The following is a 24,126-nucleotide window of genomic DNA, read 5'->3' as shown; positions in this document are numbered from 1 at the left end:
ATTATGGGCCAGCTACTGCCAAGCGTCAGCAGGCTGTATTGGCTATGAAGTGTTTGGGCGACAACAGACACACCGCGGAAGTTCTGTCCGAGTTCTTGCAACAAGAAACGCAGTCGTGGCTGGGCACAGTAGATCTTGAGGCAGGCAAGGTAGTGAGTGATAACGGAAGGAATTTCATGGCTGCCATCTCCCTTTCCCAACTGAAACACATTCCTTGCCTGGCTCACACCTTAAACCTGGTGGTGCAGTGCTTATTGAAAACTTATCCTGGGTTCTCCGACCTGCTCCTCAAAGTGCGTGCACTTTGCTCACATATCCGACGTTCGCCTGTACACGCCAGCCGTATGCAGACCTATCAGCGGTCTTTGAACCTTCCCCAGCATCGCCTAATCATAGACGTTGCAACAAGGTGGAACTCAACACTGCACATGCTTCAGAGACTGTGCGAACAGAGGCGTGCTGTTATTTATTTGTGGGAGGATACACGGGCAGGCAGTAGGATGGCAGACATGGAGTTGTCAGGTGTGCAGTGGTCGAAGATACAAGACATGTGTCAAGTCCTTCAGTGTTTTGAGGAATGCACACGGCTGGTTAGTGCAGACAACGCCGTAATAAGCATGAGCATCCCCCTAATGCGTCTGCTGATGCAAAGTTTGACGCACATAAAGGAGCAGGCGTCTGCACCAGAGGAAGAGGGAAGCCTTGATGACAGTCAGCCATTGTCTGGTCAGGGCAGTGTACAGGACGAGGTAGCGGGCGAAGAGGAGGTGGAGGACGAGGAGGATGATGGGGATGAGTATATTTTTAATGCGGAAACTTTCACGGGGGCACAGGAAATTGGTTGCGTGTCACGGCCGGGTTCTGGTTTTTTGAGGGACACAAGTGACGTAGATTTGCCTGCAACTGCCCCTCAACCAATCACAACCGGAGATTTGACAAGTGGAACTTTGGCCCACATGGCGGATTATGCCTTACGTATCCTACAAAGGGACACACGCATTACGAAAATGATGAACGATGACGATTACTGGTTGGCCTGCCTCCTTGATCCACGCTATAAAGGCAAATTGCAAAATATTATGCCACATGAGAACTTGGAACTAATATTAGCAACCAAACAATCAACTCTTGTTGACCGTTTGCTTCAGGCATTCCCAGCACACAGCGCACGTGATCGTTCTCACACGAGCTCCAGGGGGCAGCAGACTAGGAGTGTTAGGGGTGCACACATCAGAAGTGGCGTTGGACAGAGGGGTTTTCTGACCAGGTTGTGGAGTGATTTTGCTATGACCGCAGACAGGACAGGTACTGCTGCATCAATTGAAAGTGACAGGAGACAACATTTGTCCAGTATGGTTACTAACTATTTTTCATCCCTTATCGATGTTCTCCCTCAACCGTCATTCCCATTTGATTACTGGGCCTCCAAATTAGACACCTGGCCAGAATTGGCAGAATATGCATTGCAGGAGCTTGCTTGCCCGGCAGCAAGTGTCCTATCAGAAAGAGTATTCAGTGCTGCAGGGTCAATATTAACCGAAAAAAGGACTCGTCTGGCTACCCAAAATGTTGACGATCTAACATTCATTAAAATGAACCACAACTGGATTTCAAAATCTTTTGCCCCACCTTGCCCGGCCGACACCTAGCTTTCCTATGAAAAGCTCTTGCCTGTGAATTACTTTTCTAATGTCTAATTTGCTGCTGCAGATTGTACAGCATACGACATGTTTACACCTCCCTAAATGGCCAAACTCCCCACACGGGGCCGTGGTATCGCGACTTGGCGCAAGCACCCGTGAGACTGCTGTTTGTCTGAAGAGGTGGGTGTGCTCGCTTTTGGTTGACGGCATTGCTACTGGGTCCCTCATAGTACAATGTAGTGTCTCTGGCGGTGGTGGTGCGCACCCAACGTCAGACACACCGTTGTAACATGAGTGGCCCTGGGGCGGTCCCGCCGGCCTCAAGAGAGTTCCCCCCTACCCCAGCTCAAACTGGGCTCTACTACGTGCAAAATTATGTCGCACAGCTCCACCAATCTTTAGTCTATTCGCTGACATCATTCAATGTCTGGCACTGACAATACAAATTTGTAGACATCTATGATGCAACTTAAAGTAGTCTGTGTCTGTGTCCTATATTGGCACCATTAAATAGTTACTGCCAAATTACTATGTCAGAAACACAGCAGATGAGCCCACCCCTGTACCTAAGTATGCCATCTTTTTTTTTGTTTTGGTTGTTTTGCGAGACATTAACATCTATTTATATTTTGGGAGTACTGGGACAGACACTCCTTGCACTACTCCTCCACTCAGCACCAAGCTGCCTGCCCGTGTATCCATGTAACCGCTGTAAAACTGCCATGAGCCTATTGTTTGTTATTTTAGGCCTTTGATAGCCTGTCTGCGGTCCCTACTCCTCCACTGACCACCAAGCTGCCTGCCCGTGTATCCATGTAACCGCTGTAAAACTGCCATGAGCCTATTGTTTGTTATTTTAGGCCTTTGAAGCCTTTCTGCGCTCCCTCCTTCCACTAGTCCTCCACTGACCAGACCACTGCTGCCCGTGTACCCCTGGAACCAATTTTAAAGTGCCTACAGCCAGCCCATTTTATTGTGTTAGGCCTTCGAAGCCTGTCTGCGGTCCCTCCTTCCACTAGGCCTCCACTGACCAGACCACTGCTGCCCGTGTACCCCTGGAACCAATTTTAAAGTGCCTACAGCCAGCCCATTTTATTGTGTTAGGCCTTCGAAGCCTGTCTGCGGTCCATACTTTAAATACTCCTCCACTCACCACCAAGCTGCCTGCCCGTGTATCCATGTAACCGCTGTAAAACTGCCATGAGCCTATTGTTTGTTATTTTAGGCCTTTGATAGCCTGTCTGCGGTCCCTACTCCTCCACTGACCACCAAGCTGCCTGCCCGTGTATCCATGTAACCGCTGTAAAACTGCCATGAGCCTATTGTTTGTTATTTTAGGCCTTTGAAGCCTTTCTGCGCTCCCTCCTTCCACTAGTCCTCCACTGACCAGACCACTGCTGCCCGTGTACCCCTGGAACCAATTTTAAAGTGCCTACAGCCAGCCCATTTTATTGTGTTAGGCCTTCGAAGCCTGTCTGCGGTCCCTCCTTCCACTAGGCCTCCACTGACCAGACCACTGCTGCCCGTGTACCCCTGGAACCAATTTTAAAGTGCCTACAGCCAGCCCATTTTATTGTGTTAGGCCTTCGAAGCCTGTCTGCGGTCCATACTTTAAATACTCCTCCACTCACCACCAAGCTGCCTGCCCGTGTATCCATGTAACCGCTGTAAAACTGCCATGAGCCTATTGTTTGTTATTTTAGGCCTTTGATAGCCTGTCTGCGGTCCCTACTCCTCCACTGACCACCAAGCTGCCTGCCCGTGTATCCATGTAACCGCTGTAAAACTGCCATGAGCCTATTGTTTGTTATTTTAGGCCTTTGAAGCCTTTCTGCGCTCCCTCCTTCCACTAGTCCTCCACTGACCAGACCACTGCTGCCCGTGTACCCCTGGAACCAATTTTAAAGTGCCTACAGCCAGCCCATTTTATTGTGTTAGGTCTTCGAAGCCTGTCTGCGGTCCCTCCTTCCACTAGGCCTCCACTGACCAGACCACTGCTGCCCGTGTACCCCTGGAACCAATTTTAAAGTGCCTACAGCCAGCCCATTTTATTGTGTTAGGCCTTCGAAGCCTGTCTGCGGTCCATACTTTAAATACTCCTCCACTCACCACCAAGCTGCCTGCCCGTGTATCCATGTAACCGCTGTAAAACTGCCATGAGCCTATTGTTTGTTATGTTAGGCCTTTGATAGCCTGTCTGCGGTCCTTACTTTAAATACTCCTCCACTCACCACCTAGCTGCCTGTGTATCCATGTAACCGATGTAAAACTGCCATGACTGCCTACTGTTTGTTATTTTAGGCCTTTGATAGCCTGTCTGCGGCCCCTACTTGCAATACTCCTCCACTGACCACAATGCTGCCTGGAGTGCCTGCCTGTGTATCCATGTAACCGATGTAAAACTGCCATGACTGCCTACTGTTTGTTATTTTAGGCCTTTGATAGCCTGTCTGCGGCCCCTACTTGCAATACTCCTCCACTGAGCACAATGCTGCCTGGAGTGCCTGCCTGTGTATCCATGTAACCGATGTAAAACTGCCATGACTGCCTACTGTTTGTTATTTTAGGCCTTTGATAGCCTGTCTGCAGCCCCTACTTGCAATACTCCTCCACTGACCACACCAATGCTGCCCGTGTACCCCTGGAACCTATTTAAAAGTTCATAGAGCCTAGTTATATATTTTATTTACTATTAATAAGGCCATGATGGACTACGCTGTACCACGCTACAAGCTAACCAGTCGACACTTCTTTTGCGAGAAAAGCCATCCCAACCCTCCACCAGCATGTAGAAGACCGCATTGTCCATGCACTCTGGCAATCTGTGAGTACAAAGGTGCACCTGACAACAGACGCATGGACCTGTAGGCATGGCCACGGAAGATTACGTGTCCATTACGGCGCAATGGGTTAATGTGGTGGATGCATGGTCCACAGGGGACAGCCTACTAAGTCTGTCTGCAGTCCCTAATTCAAATTGTCCTCCACTGTCTAAATCGGAACTTCCACCTTCTGGCTTTCGGCCTATAGTATCAGAAATTAAACTGCATTTGGCCTTCAACTTTGGTTAGGGCCTACTAACGGCTTCTGCCCCTCCCTGGTGTTGCCCTCAACTAAATAAAGCTGAGCTTCAACCTTCCGGCTCTCATTATGTGGTTTTAAAAAAAAAAATGGTGGTTAGGGCCTACTAACGGCTTCTGCCCCTCCCTGGTGTTGTCCTCAACTAAATAAAGCTGAGCTTCAACCTTCCGGCTCTCATTATGTGGTTTAAAAAAAAAAAATGGTGGTTAGGGCCTACTAACGGCTTCTGCCCCTCCCTGGTGTTGTCCTCAACTAAATAAAGCTGAGCTTCAACCTTCCGGCTCTCATTAAGTGGTTTTAAAAAAAAAAAAAATGGTGGTTAGGGCCTACTAACGGCTTCTGCCCCTCCCTGGTGTTGTCCTCAACTAAATAAAGCTGAGCTTCAACCTTCCGGCTCTCATTATGTGGTTTTAAAAAAAAAAATGGTGGTTAGGGCCTACTAACGGCTTCTGCCCCTCCCTGGTGTTGTCCTCAACTAAATAAAGCTGAGCTTCAACCTTCCGGCTCTCATTAAGTGGTTTTTAAAAAAAAATGGTGGTTAGGGCCTACTAACGGCTTCTGCCCCTCCCTGGTGTTGTCCTCAACTAAATAAAGCTGAGCTTCAACCTTCCGGCTCTCATTAAGTGGTTTTAAAAAAAAAAAAATTGGTGGTTAGGGCCTACTAACGGCTTCTGCCCCTCCCTGGTGTTGTCCTCAACTAAATAAAGCTGAGCTTCAACCTTCCGGCTCTCATTATGTGGTTTAAAAAAAAAAAATGGTGGTTAGGGCCTACTAACGGCTTCTGCCCCTCCCTGGTGTTGTCCTCAACTAAATAAAGCTGAGCTTCAACCTTCCGGCTCTCATTAAGTGGTTTTAAAAAAAAAATGGTGGTTAGGGCCTACTAACGGCTTCTGCCCCTCCCTGGTGTTGTCCTCAACTAAATAAAGCTGAGCTTCAACCTTCCGGCTCTCATTAAGTGGTTTTAAAAAAAAAAAAATTGGTGGTTAGGGCCTACTAACGGCTTCTGCCCCTCCCTGGTGTTGTCCTCAACTAAATAAAGCTGAGCTTCAACCTTCCGGCTCTCATTATGTGGTTTAAAAAAAAAAAATGGTGGTTAGGGCCTACTAACGGCTTCTGCCCCTCCCTGGTGTTGTCCTCAACTAAATAAAGCTGAGCTTCAACCTTCCGGCTCTCATTAAGTGGTTTTAAAAAAAAAATGGTGGTTAGGGCCTACTAACGGCTTCTGCCCCTCCCTGGTGTTGTCCTCAACTAAATAAAGCTGAGCTTCAACCTTCCGGCTCTCATTAAGTGGTTTTAAAAAAAAAATGGTGGTTAGGGCCTACTAACGGCTTCTGCCCCTCCCTGGTGTTGTCCTCAACTAAATAAAGCTGAGCTTCAACCTTCCGGCTCTCATTATGTGGTTTTAAAAAAAAAAAAAATGGTGGTTAGGGCCTACTAACGGCTTCTGCCCCTCCCTGGTGTTGTCCTCAACTAAATAAAGCTGAGCTTCAACCTTCCGGCTCTCATTAAGTGGTTTTAAAAAAAAAATGGTGGTTAGGGCCTACTAACGGCTTCTGCCCCTCCCTGGTGTTGTCCTCAACTAAATAAAGCTGAGCTTCAACCTTCCGGCTCTCATTATGTGGTTTTAAAAAAAAAATGGTGGTTAGGGCCTACTAACGGCTTCTGCCCCTCCCTGGTGTTGTCCTCAACTAAATAAAGCTGAGCTTCAACCTTCCGGCTCTCATTAAGTGGTTTTAAAAAAAAAAAAAATGGTGGTTAGGGCCTACTAACGGCTTCTGCCCCTCCCTGGTGTTGCCCTCAACTAAATAAAGCTGAGCTTCAACCTTCTGCTCCAAATTACCATTTTAAAAAATGCAATAGGCTTTTCCGGCCTACTAAAGGTGTCTGCCCCTCCCTGGTGTTGTCCTCAACTGAACAAAGCTGAGCTTCCACATTCTGGCTTTCGCCCTATACTATCAGATATTAAACTGCATTTGGCCTACTAGTGTGGTTAGGCCCTTGAAACAGTGTCTGCTGCTCTTGGGTTTGCTACTCCACTGAACAAAGCAATGCCGCCTGTTTAGTCCTGTTACCAATTTTGAACTGCATGTAGCCTACTTTATTCTTTGGCCCTATATCTGTTTCCTCCTCATCCTGCCCATTGCCCAGCCACTGCTAAATGAGTCTGCTGGTACATTGACCTAGACCACTACATTCCCCTTGTACTCTACACAGCCAGAATCTGTCCCTGCTGAAAGTAAGGTTCCCCTTCCCGCATGTTATACCACCTTACACAGGGACAAAGAGGAAGGTGCAGATGAAAGTGCAGGTTCCTTCATCAGGTGGGGGGGCATACTCGTTGGCGACGTCACTGGCACAGGGCCCCTCAGAGTACGCAAAAGTGTCGCTGCTGGTGGGAGGCGCCCCCGCCATGCAAACACACCGCCGTACTTTGAGGGGCCCTGTGCCAGTGGCAATGCGAACGAGTGGGCCCCCCCTGCTTGCTCAGGATCACAGCACTTGCAACTTTTAAATACTTACCTTTCCCTGCAACACCGCCGTGACGTAGTCCGCATTTCCTGGGCCCACGAAAAACTTGAGCCAGCCCTACTCCCCCCACAACTTTCCCCCAATTCCCTATGCCCAACTATTATTATACAGTTAATTAAGATTGGCAAGCTTCAGAAACAAGAATGGATGTTTTTGGCATTAAAATGGGCACTGTAGGTGTTTTCCTGGCCTCCACTCACTGCCGACTATGCTTCCCCATTGACTTGCATTGGGTTTCGTGTTTCGGTCGATCCCCGACTTTTAGCGATAATCGGCCGACTGCACTCGACTCGACTCTGGACAAAATCGGGTTTCCCAAAACCCTACTCGATCTTAAAAAAATGAAAGTCGCTCAACCCTAGTGGAGAGCATTAAACTCAGGGGCGAGCGATAATCAGCAGCTTAAACATTAGTGGGGGTTTCTTTATTTTTTTAATGTTGGTTTATGTGGGTTATTTATTATTTTTTTTCTGAACAATTGGAAAAAGGTCGGGAGTGAAGTAATTAGGAAGATTGTTGTTTTTATCTGATTTCCTCTTTTTGTATTTGTACAGTATGTTTTGTATAATTAAGTAAAGTTGTAAAATACAAAAAACGAGCAACAATTGCAGCGTTCTAATGATGTCACAAAGCGCTGACGCTATATAATGCCCCGTCATCCAGGGTTCCGTTGAGGGTTTTAGTAGGCGTTTGTGGAGAGAGGAGTGTTGTGAGTGACTTGTGCAAATATGATGCCAAGAAAGCGATTTAAGAGTATTATAGATTTCTCTGACACCGAGGACAACAGTGATGATGACGACTTCAGTCAGGTGAGTATCATTTTATATTCTTAACTAAAATATATTTGGGATAAAAGTTCAAGAAAAAGATGGTGGGACAGAAAATATAGCTCCGAGTAGATGGGGTGATAATTGGGATCATGTTTGCAGAGTAAAGGCTGCCCTCACTTGTAATATTGGTGACAATATTTCCATGTACAGGATACACAATAATATTGTATGAGGACATAAATGTCACCACTGCCCCTATCCATATCCTAACCATTGGTGGCTGTCAGGGGTGGATTAAGGGTAGCCAGGGCCCCGGGCTGTTCAGACACAGTGGGCCCCCCCGGTCATGTGACGGGGGGGGTCATGTGACGGGGGGGTCATGTGACGGGGGGGTCATGTGACGGGGGGGGGGTCATATTATACCCGAACCAGATTATTCCAGAAAAATGGCCGGGCCCTACTCTACTGTAACCTATTAAATATTTGTTAAAATCTGCAATATAATTTAGGTATATTTTGACCAATAATATCACATACAAGGAACAAATACCACCGCGCCATGACCAGACCACAAATTACAAACACAGTGATCGAATAATATCACATACAAGGAACAAATACCACCGCACCAGGTCAAGACCACATATTACCACCACTTGGTGACCAAATAGCAATACCACAACACCATTTCCAGACCACATATTACCACCACATAGTGACTGAATACTACAATACCGATCAGTAATAATAAAAAAAACAACAACACAATACTATCACCATAAGTGCCAGTATTCACAGGAGATCTGTACTTAGTATGCAGTGTCTGTGTAGAGGTAATAGAGTGATCACTGGTGACATTATACACAGGAGCTCTGTATATAGTGTATAGGTAATACAGTGATCACTGGTGACATTGTACACAGGACCTCTGTATATAGTATAGTGTATAGTGTCAATGTATAGGTAACACTGACTCACCAATGACGTCTCTAGGTGAAGCCCTTCATCTTTCATCCTGCACAGACCGCCATCATTTCTTCGAGCCAGGACTCGTTTCTGCAGGAAATAACACAGTTATCTCGAGCTCTGCTTGCAGAAAACATTACTTAATTTTTCACAACTTCTACATTACACATGGAGAAAAAAAGGCGATATAGAGTCACTCTGCACAGTAACAGGACCGCCCCCCCATTTAAAACAGTATACTCAAAAAATAAAATAAATACATCACTGCAGTAATAATATCCCTTAATTAGCCCCTATGGTAATAATATTCCCCACCCTGGCCCCGTGTGTCTCATTCCTGGCTCCTGCCATATGTTCTCCCATCCTGCACTCATGAGTATCCATTCTACCCCATGTGATCTCCCCATCCTGCCCCATCTGTCTCCATCGTATTCTCCTGCCCCATGATCCAATCCTGCCCCATGTCTTTCATTCTGCCCCGTGTCTACATTCTGCCCATGCCTCCAGTCCTGCCCCCAGTGTGTCCAGCAATCTGCCCCAGTGTGTCCAGCATATTACCCCCAGTGTGTACAGCAATCTGCCCCAGTATGTCCAGCATATTGCCCCAGTAACCAGCAATCTGCCCCAGTGTGTCCAGCATTGCCCCCAGACAGTGTCTCCAGCAATCTGCCCCAGTGTCTGACTCCAGCATATTGCCCCCAGACAGTGTGTTCAACAATCTGCCCCAGTATGTCCAGCAATCTGCCCCAGTGTCTCTAGCATTGCCCCAGTGTCTCCAGCAATCTGCCCCAGTGTGTCCTCCAGCATTGCCCCAGTGTCTCCAGCAATCTGCCCCAGTGTGTCCTCCAGCATTGCCCCAGTGTGTCCAGCAATCTGCCCCAGTGTGTCCTCGAGCATTGCCCGTGTGTCCAGCAATCTGCCCCAGTGTCTCCAGCATTGCCCCAGTGTCTCCAGCATTGCCCCAGTGTCTCCAGCAATCTGTCCCAGTGTCTACAGCATTGCTCCAGTGTCTACAGCAATCTGCCCCAGTGTCTACAGCAATCTGCCCCAGTGTCTACAGCAATCTGCCCCAGTGTCTACAGCATTGCCCCAGTGTCTCCAGCAATCTGCCCCAGTGTCTCCAGCAATCTACCCCAGTGTCTCCAGCAATCTGCCCCAGTGTCTCCAGCAATCTGCCCCAGTGTCTCCAGCATTGCCCCCAGTGTGTCCAGCAATCTGCCCCAGTGTCTCCAGCATTGCCCCAGTGTCTCCAGCATTGCCCCAGTGTCTCCAGCATTGCCCCAGTGTCTCCAGCATTGCCCCAGTGTCTCCAGCAATCTGCCCCAGTGTCTCCAGCAATCTGCCCCAGTGTCTCCAGCATTGCCCCAGTGTCTCCAGCAATCTGCCCCAGTGTCTCCAGCATTGCCCCAGTGTGTCCTCCAGCATTGCCCCCAGTGTGTCCACTGTCCACCGTTAGCTTATTAAAACACAAAACAAAAAAAAACAAACAGTCTCCTCACCTTACCAGCGCTCCACGCGGCGAGCACCCTCCAGCAGCGCACACTCGCCGGCGACTGACAATGACGTCAGACGCCGGCGACGTGTGAGCTGCGTACAACTTCAGCTGCCAGCCTCCAATTGGCTGGCTGGCAGCTGTTGTTAACTATTGAGGTGCGGGCGCGCGCACGCACCTCAATAGGAAAGCACCGCAGCGCCGGAAGGGGCCCGGTGAGCAGATGAGAAAGGGCCCGATGCGGACCCCCTCTCTCTGCCCACCGGGTCCGGGGGGCGGGGCACATAAATGCCGGCGGGCCGGGCATTCAGTCACACTCCGGCGGATTATCAGAGGGTCAATCTGTGGTGGCCCAGGGCCCTCCCAAGCCACTGGGCCCTGGGCTACCGCCCATATTGACCCTCTGATAATCCGCCCCTGGTGGCTGGTACCCCCATCATACTCTGTACATGAAATAAGCACAGGCCGATGGAAACCACATTCATATCGGTGTCTACCTGTAATCAGGGAAATATGGAGTAAGATTATAGATTGGAGAAGTTCATGGTTATAGAATCTGACATGTTTGTCATTTTTTTCAGTCTCATCCAAGAAAGAGGCCAATTCCAAGGTCTCCTGGCCAAGTAAACATCAGTGGCTTCAATTCGGGCTCGACTCCGAGTTTACCAGGTACTGTACCCCTAATCCAGTAAAGGCTCTGATACATATCGATGGCATGTAGTAGTAGGCCAGGGCAATAGTCGTGACATTGCTACTCGGGCTCTGCATGCCCTGACCTTCCTCCACATAAACATCATGTTCCCTTGTCAGCTCACTTGCCGCTCCACTCTCTACGCTGGTAGGTCTTCTACTCGGCTCCAGTCGGACTGCTCCAGTCTCTTTGGAAATAATTGAGACACAGTCCAAGTTTAACTTGAAATACAACACTTTACTTCCATGTCTTCGCAGCTCATCCAGATCCATTACAGCGGTTACATCAGGTTTCACATTGCACGTCATTTCATCTTTCCCTCTAATCCTCTCCTCCTCACACGGCTCGAGCCCAGGTCCTACCGTCTCATACGGAATATCAGAGTCCTCCCTGTCCAGATTTCTTGCCTTAAGTGGGGGGTTCCCTCAGCTGTTTCGAACCGGTTCTGAGGGCATCAGCCCACGCAAGCATCTGCCACATGAGCGACCTGCCCATCTTTCCTACCATGTCTACTTTAAAGTAAGCTTCCATCCAGAAGCTGCTGACGCTTCTATGGTTTTGGCCAAGCTGATAATGTGGTCCTGGATGACTGGGCACTAAGCTTGAGAATGTTATGGGGTAACTGTGTTACTCGGGCTAACAGCCCACCGAGCTCTATGGGCGCCCAGGCCCTTCTGCCTACAACCAGGAAGCTCCCCTACCCTTATCACAATGACCCCTCCTAAAATAAACTATTAACACTAAAATGCCCCATCTAGTGGTCTATTCCTACCACTGCGCTTTCCCTACATTCAATGCAGTCACAGGGATAATAAATACATTACTTATGTACATTCAGCAACATTAAAGTATACATCTACAACAGTACGGGGCAACGATAGATAGATATGTATACACACACATATACATGCATACACACACTTACACATGTGTTAAACTGGGAAAGGCACCAATGCAACCCCCTTACAGGCACATTGTAGTCATTGGGTGCAGATCGCATGTTGTGGTCAGGGATAGGATTTATGTATATTGTACGCCTACAGTAAATGAGCTCATATTTACCATTTCTTTTCAGCATTTGGTCAGGAATATTTATGTAGGATTTATAAAGTCAGATAGAAATGGGATTTGGGGATTTCTTCTGATGGTGGCCATGTACAGTGCGGGTCATTGTAGCTGAATGTGATTTTTTGCCCCATGTATAGGAAAACACTGGATACTTTATTAGGATTTATTTCTTTTTATATTGAGCCTCAGTCTTTCCTATTACAAAATTCTAACAAGAGATTTATGTTGTGTTTCCCCCCCAGATCTGAGTTTACCACCTACAGACCATGGTCCGGACAGTACCAACTGGTAAGACACGTCTTCTCCATTACTAAGTACATGATGGGGAGTAATGATCAATGGTGGCTCATTACCTGTTACATTTATTCCACAGCTCCGATGCCATCATTCTTATTGATGATGATGATGATTCCTATAGGGCAGGAACTTCCACATATAATAGTAAGTTATCATTTCTAGATACCATCCGGGGTTATTATAGAAAGAACACTGAATTTTCTGTACTGTCACAGATCAGTTTCCAAATGTAGCAATTAAAGGCAAATTATAGAAGGGTCTGTGCATTATTAAATTAAAATTACATTAAAGGGGTAATCCTATTTTAGACAAGCTTTATCGGTGCGGATCCAATGTCTGGGACATTTCCATATTGGGAGAACAACATTTCTTTTTAGCATTTGGTCAAGAACATTATTCATACATTTGCTCTGTTGGCGCTGTATAAATAAAGCGATTATTATATTGTTATTATTATTGCTCTTAAAGGGAACCTGTCACCCCCCCCCCCAGGCGTTTGAAACTAAAACAGCCACCTTGTGCAGCAGTAATGCTGCATTCTGACAAGGTGGCTCTTTTAGTTCTGGGTGCTGTAACTGCCGAAATAATCCTTTATGTAATTTGTCCTAAATACCTTTCTTCAGTCCTGGAGGCAGGCCTTTCCCCCCCTGCTGCAGACGCCACACAGCCGTCACTCAAATCTTCTTGGCGCCGGGCGCCGCCTCCTCAGCGCTGTTTTGATATGAGCCGGCGCCTGCGCTCTTTTCTCCTGCCTGGAGCAGGCACAGTGAGCGCTGCCCGTCCTCTGTCCTCATATGCAGTCCAGCTGACTGCGCCTGCGCGGCCGCCCTGCCTGTGAATCCCAGCCCCGCAGTGACTTATGATTTATTCACATGGCGGGGCTGGGATTCACAGGCAGGGCGGCCGCACAGGCGCAGTCACCGAGACTGCATATGAGGACAGACGGGCAGCACTCACTGCACCTGCACCAGGCAGGGGAAAAGAGCGCAGGCACCGGATCATTTCAAAACAGCGCTGAGGAGGCGGCGCCTGGCGCCAAGAAGATTTGAGTGACGGCTGTGTGGCGTCTGCAGCAGGGGGGAAAGGCCTGCCTCCAGGACTGAAGAAAGGTATTTAGGACAAATTACATAAAGGATTATTTCTGCAGTTACTGCACCCAGAACTAAAAGAGCCACCTTGTCAGAACGCAGCATTACTGCTGCACAAGGCGGCTGTTTTAGTTTCTAACGCCTGTGGGGGGGGGGGGGTGACAGGTTCCCTTTAAGTCAGTCAGAAATGGGATTTGGGGATTTCTTCTCATGATGGCCGTGCACTGGGCAGGTCACTGTAGCGGAATGTGATTATTTGCCCCATATACATATAGGGGTACACTGGATACTTTATTAGAATTTATTTATTTGATATTGAGCCTCAGTCTTTGCTATTACAATAGTCTAATAAGAGATTTATGTTGTGTTGCCCCCACAGATCTGATTTTACCAACTTCAGATGATCCGGACAGTTCCACCTGGTAAGACTTACATCTCCTCCATTACTAGATACATGATGGGGATTAATGATTAATGGTGGCTCATATTCTGTTACATTTATTTCACAGCTCCTATTACACCGCTAATGAAGATGACGATTTCAATAGGGCAGGAACTTCCTCATATACTAGTAAGTTATCATTTCTAGACACAATCCAGGTTTATATTATTGTAGAAATAACAATGCGTTTTCTGTACTGTCACAGGTCAGTTTCTAAATTGAACAATTACAAGGGCGCTGATCTGGAGTTGGAACAGTGAGCCACCTGGGAAATGTGCTGTAAATGCCACTGTCAGAGAATGACAGCAGCATTTAACAGGTTAACAGAAGCAGGTGGAGCTCCAATCCACTCTCGGCTGTTAGAGGTAGATGATGACTGAATGACACAACCATCATCTGCCATGAAAGAGGCGGGCTCAACTCCTGAGCCCACTCCATTCATTCTCTACTGATAAGTGCTGTACGTGGCTGCTAAGGGGTTAAATGTCTGGGACACTTCCATATTGGAAGAACAACATTTCTTTTTAGCATTTGGTCAAGAACATTATTCATACATTTGCTCTGTTGGCGCTATATAAATAAAGAGATTATTATTATATTATTATTATTATTATTGCTCTTAAGTCAGCCAGAAATGAGATTTGGGGATTTCTTCTCATGATGGCCGTGCACTGGGCAGGTCACTGTAGCTGAATGTGATTATTTGCCCCATATACATATAGGGGTACACAAGACACTTTATTAGAATTTATTTATTTGATATTGAGCCTCAGTCTTTGCTATTACAATAGTCTAATAAGAGATTTATGTTGTGTTGCCCCCACAGATCTGATTTTACCAACTTCAGATGATCCGGACAGTTCCACCTGGTAAGACTTACATCTCCTCCATTACTAGATACATGATGGGGATTAATGATTAATGGTGGCTCATATTCTGTTACATTTATTTCACAGCTCCTATTACAGCACTAATGAAGATGCCGATTTCAATAGGGCAGGAACTTCCTCATATACTAGTAAGTTATCATTTCTAGACACAATTCAGGTTTATGTTATTGTAGAAATAACAATGAGTTTTCTGTACTGTCACAGGTCAGTTTCTAAAATGAACAATTACAAGGGCGCTGATCTGGAGTTGGAACAGTGAGCCACCTCGGAAATGTGCTGCAAATGCCACTGTCAGAGAATGACAGCAGCATTTAACAGGTTAACAGAAGCAGGTGGAGCTCCAATCCACTCTCGGCTGTTAGCCATCATCTGCCATGAAAGAGCCCTCTCCATTCTCTACTGATGAGCGCTGTACATGGCTGTTAATGGGTTAAATTATAGATACCTTACACACCTATGTAGATACCTTACATAGGTAATCCTATTTTACACATGCTTGATTGGTGTGGGTCCTATGTTTCGGACAATTCCATATTGGGAGAACAACTCACTGCCATGTTGACTTATGGCCATTGTTGTCCCTATAGAATTTATTACAGATGTGGAATACATTTTCTTGTCTCTTTTCGTAATTCCAATAGACATCAATAGAGAAAGCCCTGCACAAGGAATCCCACATCTCCATTAAAACCAATAGAGGCTACCATGAATCAGCAAATGAGGTGACAGGACCTCTAGTCTTATTTTACATGAAGGCCCCAGAGAATGGACCCCTACCATTTGATGGTCCACCCTCTGGCCATTGAGGACATGTTCACTTCTCATCTTGAACTGACCACACATTATTAATAAGGATAGATTACCTGAGCAACAGGAGGGATAGACGTATGAAAATGTATGGGCCCTGTTGTTTTTGAACCTCATTATAATTTCAGAACCTGATCCCAATGGATGATCCTGTGGATTTCTGGTGGTCTGGTCAGCTATGTGTATGCTGCTCTGGTTTGATCCCATATTCATAGTCTTATTAGTTATCTACACTCTATATGTATAGACCTCTCTCTAGTATGGACCTAACGTGTCTGATTTCAGCCTTATAAAAAGTATTTTCACTCTTCCATATTTCTGTACAGATAAGTTACCATCTGATAGCGAGGAGAGCTCCGCTACAGAGGAGAGGTAAGTTATGGCAGATGCATCTACCTCTATATAAAGCCATGAACTAGGTAAGATGTTTCCTGTGGGTTTATATATGATTCTTTATCTTTCCCAGGACACCACTATGTAATATCCCCGGCTGTTTCCTGGAAGACATTATTTCTCCTACTTCCATCTATGTTACCAACTTCCAGGAAAAAAAGGAGGAGCTGGTGGAGCGACTATACAATCTGTACAACAGGACAGTCTTCGATAATCAGGTATCACATCTTATCATGGGTTTCTGGGTGATACATGACTTCTTTATTATCTCCACCTTTAAACAATAAATTCACAAAAAAAAAAGGCTCCAACTTTCTGAAAGGCATCCTAGCCCCTTTGTCATGTGTCTGAAATAGTTATTCAATATCTCAACTAAATGTCACTTAGTTTGGTAAATGTCATCACCCTCTTATCTGTGGGATGAGTGGAAACCTTAGATGATCCACCATGGAGGGACAAAAAGATTAGCAACCTTTAGCTTGAAGTTCACAGGATTTTTAAATTTTTACAGTATATAAAAACCATTTAGTTGATATTTGGACATTTTAGAATAAGTTTATTTTTATTCTCACATCTTGGACTTCTCGGTAGACCCTATACCCCATACAAGTAGACCGTGCGGTAAATCACAAATGAGAGTTGGGTACTTTGTAAGATTGGCATAAAAAGAGTTTACAGATGTAATGGAATTTGTTTCTTCTATTTTAGCTCCCTGTGAAAATGGACATTTTGTGGAATAAGAAGATGACAATATCAGCCGGCCAATGCACGCCAAAGCTGCATAAGAAGCGCCGCTACTCAGTGATTGAGCTTTCTGAAAAAGTCTGTGATTCTGTCGGTAGGTTTCACATCACATCCATCCTGAAGCTTCATAAGACAACCTGTATACAGGGCAAAAAACTGCTGCTTGTGATGTAGTACATCGTATAACCTCACTGTACATACTGTCATAAGAAAACCTAAGTACACCCTCATTGAATTCTAATATTTTACATATCAGGGGGAAAAAAAAGCACCTGGTCCTTAGAAGGTCCTAAAAGTAGGGAAATACAATCTCAGTAAACAACATGTTAAACTAGATGGGTATTTCCTGAAGGAACTACAGATAGTGCTTTGGAATGGTGCCCGGGCTGCCCCTGCAAGACTTTCACACTTGGGTGCCCCTCAGGCGCTGGTTTGGTAGTTGTAGCCCCTCAGGGTTGAGGATTGGTGGGCCGGATCACTCTGGGTCCGATTTGGTGGGCCGGGTCACTCTGGGTCCCATTTGGTGGGCCGGGTCACTCTGGGTCCCATTTGGTGGGCCGGGTCACTCTGGGTCCCATTTGGTGGGCCGGGTCACTCTGGGTCCCATTTGGTGGGCCGGGTCACTCTGGGTCCCATTTGGTGGGCCGGGTCACTCTGGGTCCCATTTGGTGGGCCGGGTCACTCTGGGTCCCATTTGGTGGGCCGGGTCACTCTGGGTCCCATTTGGTGGGCCGGGTCTCTCTGGGTCCCATTTGGTGGGCCGGGTCACTCTGGGTCCCATTTGGTGGGCCGGGTCACTCTGGGTCCCATTTGGTGGGCCGGGTCACTCTGGGTCCCATTTGGTGGGCCGGGTCACTCTGGGTCCCATTTGGTGGGCCGGGTCACTCTGGGTCCCATTTGGTGGGCCGGGTCACTCTGGGTCCCATTTGGTGGCCCGGGTCACTCTGGGTCCCATTTGGTGGCCCGGGTCACTCTGGGCCCGATTTGGTGGCCCGGGTCACTCTGGGCCCGATTTGGTCAACCCGGGTCACTCTGGGCCCGATTTGGTGGCCCGGGTCACTCTGGGCCCGATTTGGTGGCCCGGGTCACTCTGGGTCCGATTTGGTGGCCCGGGTCACTCTGGGTCCGATTTGGTGGCCCGGGTCACTCTGGGTCCGATTTGGTGGCCCGGGTCACTCTGGGTCCGATTTGGTGGCCCGGGTCACTCTGGGTCCGATTTGGTGGCCCGGGTCACTCTGGGTCCGATTTGGTGGCCCGGGTCACTCTGGGTCCGATTTGGTGGCCCGGGTCACTCTGGGTCCGATTTGGTGGCCCGGGTCACTCTGGGTCCGATTTGGTGGCCCGGGTCACTCTGGGTCCGATTTGGTGGCCCGGGTCACTCTGGGTCCGATTTGGTGGCCCGGGTCACTCTGGGTCCGATTTGACGGGCGGCGCCACTCTGGGTCCGATTTGACGGGCGGCGCCACTCTGGGTCCGACTTGGCGGGCGGCGCCACTCTGGGTCCGACTTGGCGGGCGGCGCCACTCTGGGTCCGACTTGGCGGGCGGCGCCACTCTGGGTCCGACTTGGCGGGCGGCGCCACTCTGGGTCCGACTTGGCGGGCGGCGCCACTCTGGGTCCGACTTGGCGGGCGGCGCCACTCTGGGTCCGACTTGGCGGGCGGCGCCACTCTGGGTCCGACTTGGCGGGCCGGGTCACTCTGGGTCCGATTTGGCGGGCCGGGTCACTCTGGGTCCGATTTGGCGGGCCGGGTCACTCTGGGTCCGATTTGGCGGGCCGGGTCACTCTGGGTCCGATTTGGCGGGCCGGGTCACTCTGGGTCCGATTTGGTGGCCCGGGTCACTCTGGGTCCGATTTGGCGGGCCGGGTCACTCTGGGTCCGATTTGGCGGGCCGGGTCACTCTGGGTCCGATTTGGCGGGCCGCGCCACTCTGGGTCCGATTTGGCGGGCGGCGCCACTCTGGGTCCGATTTGGCGGGCGGCGCCACTCTGGGTCCGATTTGGCGGGCGGCGCCACTCTGGGTCCGATTTGGCGGGCGGCGCCACTCTGGGTCCGATTTGGCGACCGGCGCCACTCTGGGTCCGATTTGGCGGGCGGCGCCACTCTGGGTCCGATTTGGCGGGCGGCGCCACTCTGGGTCCGATTTGGCGGGCGGCGCCACTCTGGGTCCGATTTGGCGGGCGGCGCAACTCTGGGTCCGATTTGGCGGGAGGCGCCACTCTGGGTCCGATTTGGCGGGCGGCGCCACTCTGGGTCCGATTTGGCGGGCGGCGCCACTCTGGGTCCGATTTGGCGGGCTGCGCCACTCTGGGTCCGATTTGGCGGGCGGCGCCACTCTGGGTCCGATTTGGCGGGCGGCACCACTCTGGGTCCGATTTGGCGGGCGGCGCCACTCTGGGTCCGATTTGGCGGGCGGCGCCACTCTGGGTCCGACTTGACGGGCGGCGCCACTCTGGGTCCGACTTGACGGGCGGCGCCACTCTGGGTCCGATTTGGCGGGCGGGGGCACTCTGGGTCCGATTTGGCAAGCGGGGGCACTCTGGTCCGATTTGGTGGGCTGGGTCCGATTTGGTGAGCGGGGCAATAATGATAAGACTACAGATAGTGCTTTGTAATTGTGCTGTACTGTCACTTTAAGAGCTGATATTATCTGACAAAACTTGTGACCTGGTGGGCTGGTAGAGTTTATAGGCGTTGGCATAGTAACTGGGTCTCACTGCGCATATCAATGAGGTAATCAGCCAGGTGGCAGTTATTTTTAGAAATTGCCTCAGAAATCAGGCCCATTATAAACGTATTGGAAAATTTCCCTATTGAAATGCATTGAGACACTTTTTTCAAATGCAAATTGCGCCAAAACTACAAATCCGATCGACACGAAAAATACTTAGCACACCTCTCAGGAACGCTGGCTTCGAAATGACACCTCACTGGAGTCTGTGAGTTTAGCGGTTCGGGCCGCATTACGTGCGGACTGAATAATAATAATAAGAACTAGATGGGTATTTCCTGAAGGAACTACAGATAGTGCTTTGGAATGGTGCCCGGGTTGCCCCAGCAAGACTTTCACACTTGGGTGCCCCTCAGGCGCTGGTTTGGTAGTTGTAGCCCCTCAGGGTTGAGGCTTGGTGGGCCGGGTCACTCTGGGTCCGATTTGGTGGGCCGGGTCACTCTGGGTCCGATTTGGCGGGCGGCGCCACTCTGGGTCCGATTTGGCGGGCGGTGCCACTCTGGGTCCGATTTGGTGAGCGGGGCAATAATTATAATAAGACTACAGATAGTGCTTTGAAATTGTGCTGTGCTATCACTTTAAGAGCTGATATTATCTGGCAAAACTGTGCTGGTGTGGTCATGTACAGTTCGCAGGCGTTGGGATAGTAACTGGGCCTGACTGCGCATATCAATGAGGTAATCAGCCAGGTGGCAGGTACATTTCAAATTGCCTCAGAAACCCGGCCATTATAACCTATGGGAAAATTTGCCTATTGAAATGCATTACAATGAGGGGAAAAAACATTTTCAAACGCAAATTGCGCCAAAACTACAAATCCGATCGACACGAAAAATACTTAGCACACCTCTTGGGGACGCTGGCTTCGAAATGACACCTCACTGGAGTCTGTGAGTGAAGCGGTTCGGGCCGCATTACGTGCGGACTGAATAATAATAAGAAGAATAAGAATAAGAAGAAGTTATCCACGATGGAATAACAGTATAGTGCTTTGTTCCAAAGCACTATAATAAGAAGTTTACCACGGTGGAATAACAGTATAGTGCTTTGTTCCAAAGCACTATAAAAATACTACAACACTATTAAAAAAAGGGTAGGCCAAAATGCAAGAGCAATGTGTGATAAATTAAGGACACCATTGATGCAACTTCAAGTTATTGCTGCTAAAGATGATTCGAAAAACTATTGATTCATGGGGTGCACTTAATTTTCACTCTCTGCTTCTGCATTTTGATGCAGTTTTCGGTGAATAAATAATGTCACGGTTGACTTGTCACGTGTTGTTCATCTCAGGATATATTTTGTCCTGATATGTAAAACCAAACAGTTCAATCAGGGTGTACTCAGATTTCCTCATAACTGTGTAAACTCTTACTTTAGACCGAGTACGAGACATACTTGCGCACGAGATGTGCCATGCCGCTTGTTGGATAATCTTCGGTGAAGGCAATGACAACCATGGCCTGATGTGGCAGGCTCTCACAAGACGGGTGAAGCGTATTCATCCCGAGCTGCCAGAAGTGACAGAAAATCACAATTATACCATCAACTATGACTACAATTACAAATGCTCCCAGTGTGATAAACAGTAAGTAGATTTTATGATTTATCTCCTCATGAAACACAATCACTGCGGAGAGACGTCAGTGCAGTTCTGTTGGTATAATGCTTTTATACTTTACTATCAGAGCGGACTGACGTCGGGGGCTGTAGGGTTAATGTTCTATTTCCTGTGCTGGGGCCAGTTCTTTATATATTGATTTCAGTTTCTTCTTTTTAATATAATCCTTGGTATTAGTGAACGTTCATTCCAGTCTTGTAACCAATATTCCTCTTATCTTTGCAGAATTGGGCGTTTTAGAAAAATACCTGACAAGAAATGTTACTGCCACAAGTGCGGAGGACGATTACATCAACTATCCGTCAGCTAAACATGTAACTATCCTTCACAATATTTAGTCTCTAATTTTGTTTTTTGTATCATTTAAAGTTCAGACCCTTATACATATTTTATCCTGAGCAGGTACGGACTGGGGCTGAAATTCAGTCCTGGCATTAGAAACCACACAGGCCCATGTTGTCCCCGTCCCCAAGCACTAGATGGGATATATTACTAATATTACCCTGGATGGAGGAAAGCAAGAGTTTCTACAAGACCAATGTTTCTAATGATACCAGTAGCCTGCTGGGGTAAGTGACTTTCTGTTCCGTCACAACTCTTAACAAACAGTTAAACAATGCTTTGGAAAACCTTCTATGATTTTAAGCTTTGTTGGATGTAATTATTTTTCTTTATATTTTCAGGTTCATTATTTGAACATTGAGATTTGTCTGAATATCATCATCTCATCTACCTGTGATGAAGGTAAGAACGAATCCTCCACTATCGTCAGCAATCAGTAATAAGTGATTTTTACAATATTGAGAATCTTGAGTCTCTAATTTAGTCTTTTGTTGAGTTTTATCATTTAATCTTTAAATACTTTTATATATTTTGCCTTTTTTCACCACGTAGGGACACAATCAGTTGACGTCTTCATCACAAGCAGCTAACAGCAAACATCCAGAATCCACCTATTCTGATTGACACAAAGCTTCCAGCCTGTATTTTCCAGGTAAATATTTCTGTGTTTTTCCTCCATTCATATATGTTCTTCATGTCAATACTAAATCATTGTAAGTAACAATCATTCTTGTTTTCAAGAAGTGCAACAGTGCGGACATGATAACATAAGCAAGGTGTAATAATAGAGGAAATGCAATATGGTTTTTATTACTGGATTTATTTCTAATAATTATTTTTTCTTGATGTACAATTTTTTTTAATTCTGGTTGAGAAAAGAAGGAAATGATGAAAGTTATCAGCCTACTGCTGTGGAGGAATCGCCAACACACAATCTGAGGGGCGAGATTAGTCCCTCAAACATTACATGCCGTATAGATCTATTGTGAGTGCTCTCACCAGTCATATGATTCATGTTGCATTTTTCTAACATTACACGAATATTGGCAAATTCCTATTTTCAATTTCCAAATTGGCCTTTTGTGTAGACCATATATAATGCAATATTTCATGTCTATTTCTACTGTTGACCAAAAATATAATGGTGAAGTTTCCTTTGCTGAGTTTGTTTCATTTGATAACCAGAACATATTGTCAAGTTTATTAAAAACATGTCTTAATTCTTTTCAGGTTAATGAGAAAGGCGACTTTTCGCATCTATACAGGTATAACACATCTTGGAAGAAAAAGGTGAAAATCTGCACCAACCTGCGCTGAGAACATGATCAGATGCAGTTTCCAAGACCTGGAGAATCTCTGCAAGTGTTTTTTCAGCTGCCCAGCAATGGATATGGTGCTGGATATGTGAACATTAATAGTCATAAATAGTTTTTTTCTAATTTTTCTGAATTAGAAATAAATACCATTAAAAATAAATCTATTAATTCCTTCTAGTTTGGATTTTTGTTATGAAGATCGATGGCTTTTGTAAAACATATTACAATCAATGTGTTGTTTACTTGTGTTATTCAGCCATCATCTGCCTCGAACAGTCGAGAGGAGCGGAGCTCTGTTCGCGGCTGCTAAACTGTTAAATGCCACTGTCAATCTATGACAGTAGCATTTAATGTGCACCAGCAGAGGGGGGGGGGGGTTCACAGTTCTATGTGTCCATTGGTTCCCCAGTGAAGTGATCATGGTCTGCTGATGACCATCTTGATGATTCTCCTGTGGATACCAGCCTGTGCCTGGTGTTCATAGGAGACCATTATTTTTGCTATATACAGTGGGGAAAAAAGTATTTAGTTAGCCACCAATTATGCAAGTTCTCCCACTTAAAAAGATGAGAGAGGCCTGTAATTGACATCATAAGTAGACCACAACTATGAGAGTCAAAATGAGAAAACAAATCCAGAAAATCACCTTGCCTGCTTTGGCAATATTTATTTTGCAAATTATGGTGGAAAATAAGTATTTTGTCACCTAAAAACATGCAATATTTCTGGCTCTCACAGACCTGTAACTTCTTCTTTAAGAGGCTCCTCTGTCCTCCACTCATTACCTGTAGTAATGGCACCTGTTTGAACTTGTTATCAGTATAAAAGACTCCTGTCCACAACCTCAAACAGTCACACTCCAAACTCCACTACGGTGAAGACCAAAGAGCTGTCGAAGGACACCAGAAACAAAATTGTAGCCCTGCACCAGGCCGGGAATACTGAATCTGCAATAGGCAAGCAGCTTGGTGTGATGAAATCAACTGTGGGGGCAATAATAAGAAAATGGAAGACATACAAGACCACTGATAATCTCCCTCAATCTGGGGATTGATGCAAGAGCTCACCCCGTGGGGTCAAAATGATCACAAGAACGGTGAGAAAAAATCCCAGGACCACACGGGGGGACATAGTGAATGACCATCATAGAGCTGGGACCACCATAACCAAAGCTACCATCAGTAACACACTATGCCGCCAGGGACCTGCAGTGT

General features: G+C 47.2%; 1 protein-coding gene and 1 long non-coding RNA gene across 2 annotated transcripts; both read left to right on the top strand.

Annotated features, from left to right (window-relative positions):
* The first annotated feature begins 7,938 nt into the window (after positions 1–7,938).
* On the top strand, positions 7,939–15,216 carry LOC143803660 (uncharacterized). Its single transcript, XM_077281441.1, has 8 exons — positions 7,939–8,062; positions 11,063–11,150; positions 12,483–12,528; positions 12,614–12,681; positions 14,005–14,047; positions 14,135–14,196; positions 14,894–14,936; positions 15,024–15,216. Exons 1-8 carry the CDS (start codon positions 7,982–7,984, stop codon positions 15,214–15,216), a joined length of 624 nt encoding a protein of 207 aa, XP_077137556.1. The 5' UTR covers positions 7,939–7,981.
* Positions 15,217–21,479: 6,263 nt separating this feature from the next.
* On the top strand, positions 21,480–22,945 carry LOC143809100 (uncharacterized). Its single transcript, XR_013222069.1, has 5 exons — positions 21,480–21,568; positions 21,657–21,823; positions 21,938–21,998; positions 22,149–22,248; positions 22,827–22,945. It is a non-coding gene; the product is annotated as an uncharacterized LOC143809100 (long non-coding RNA).
* The last annotated feature ends 1,181 nt before the right edge of the window (positions 22,946–24,126 follow it).

This window comes from Ranitomeya variabilis, chromosome 2 (assembly GCF_051348905.1).
Source record: "Ranitomeya variabilis isolate aRanVar5 chromosome 2, aRanVar5.hap1, whole genome shotgun sequence".
NCBI lineage: Eukaryota > Metazoa > Chordata > Amphibia > Anura > Dendrobatidae > Ranitomeya > Ranitomeya variabilis.
This window is presented reverse-complemented; position numbering and strand designations above follow the sequence as displayed.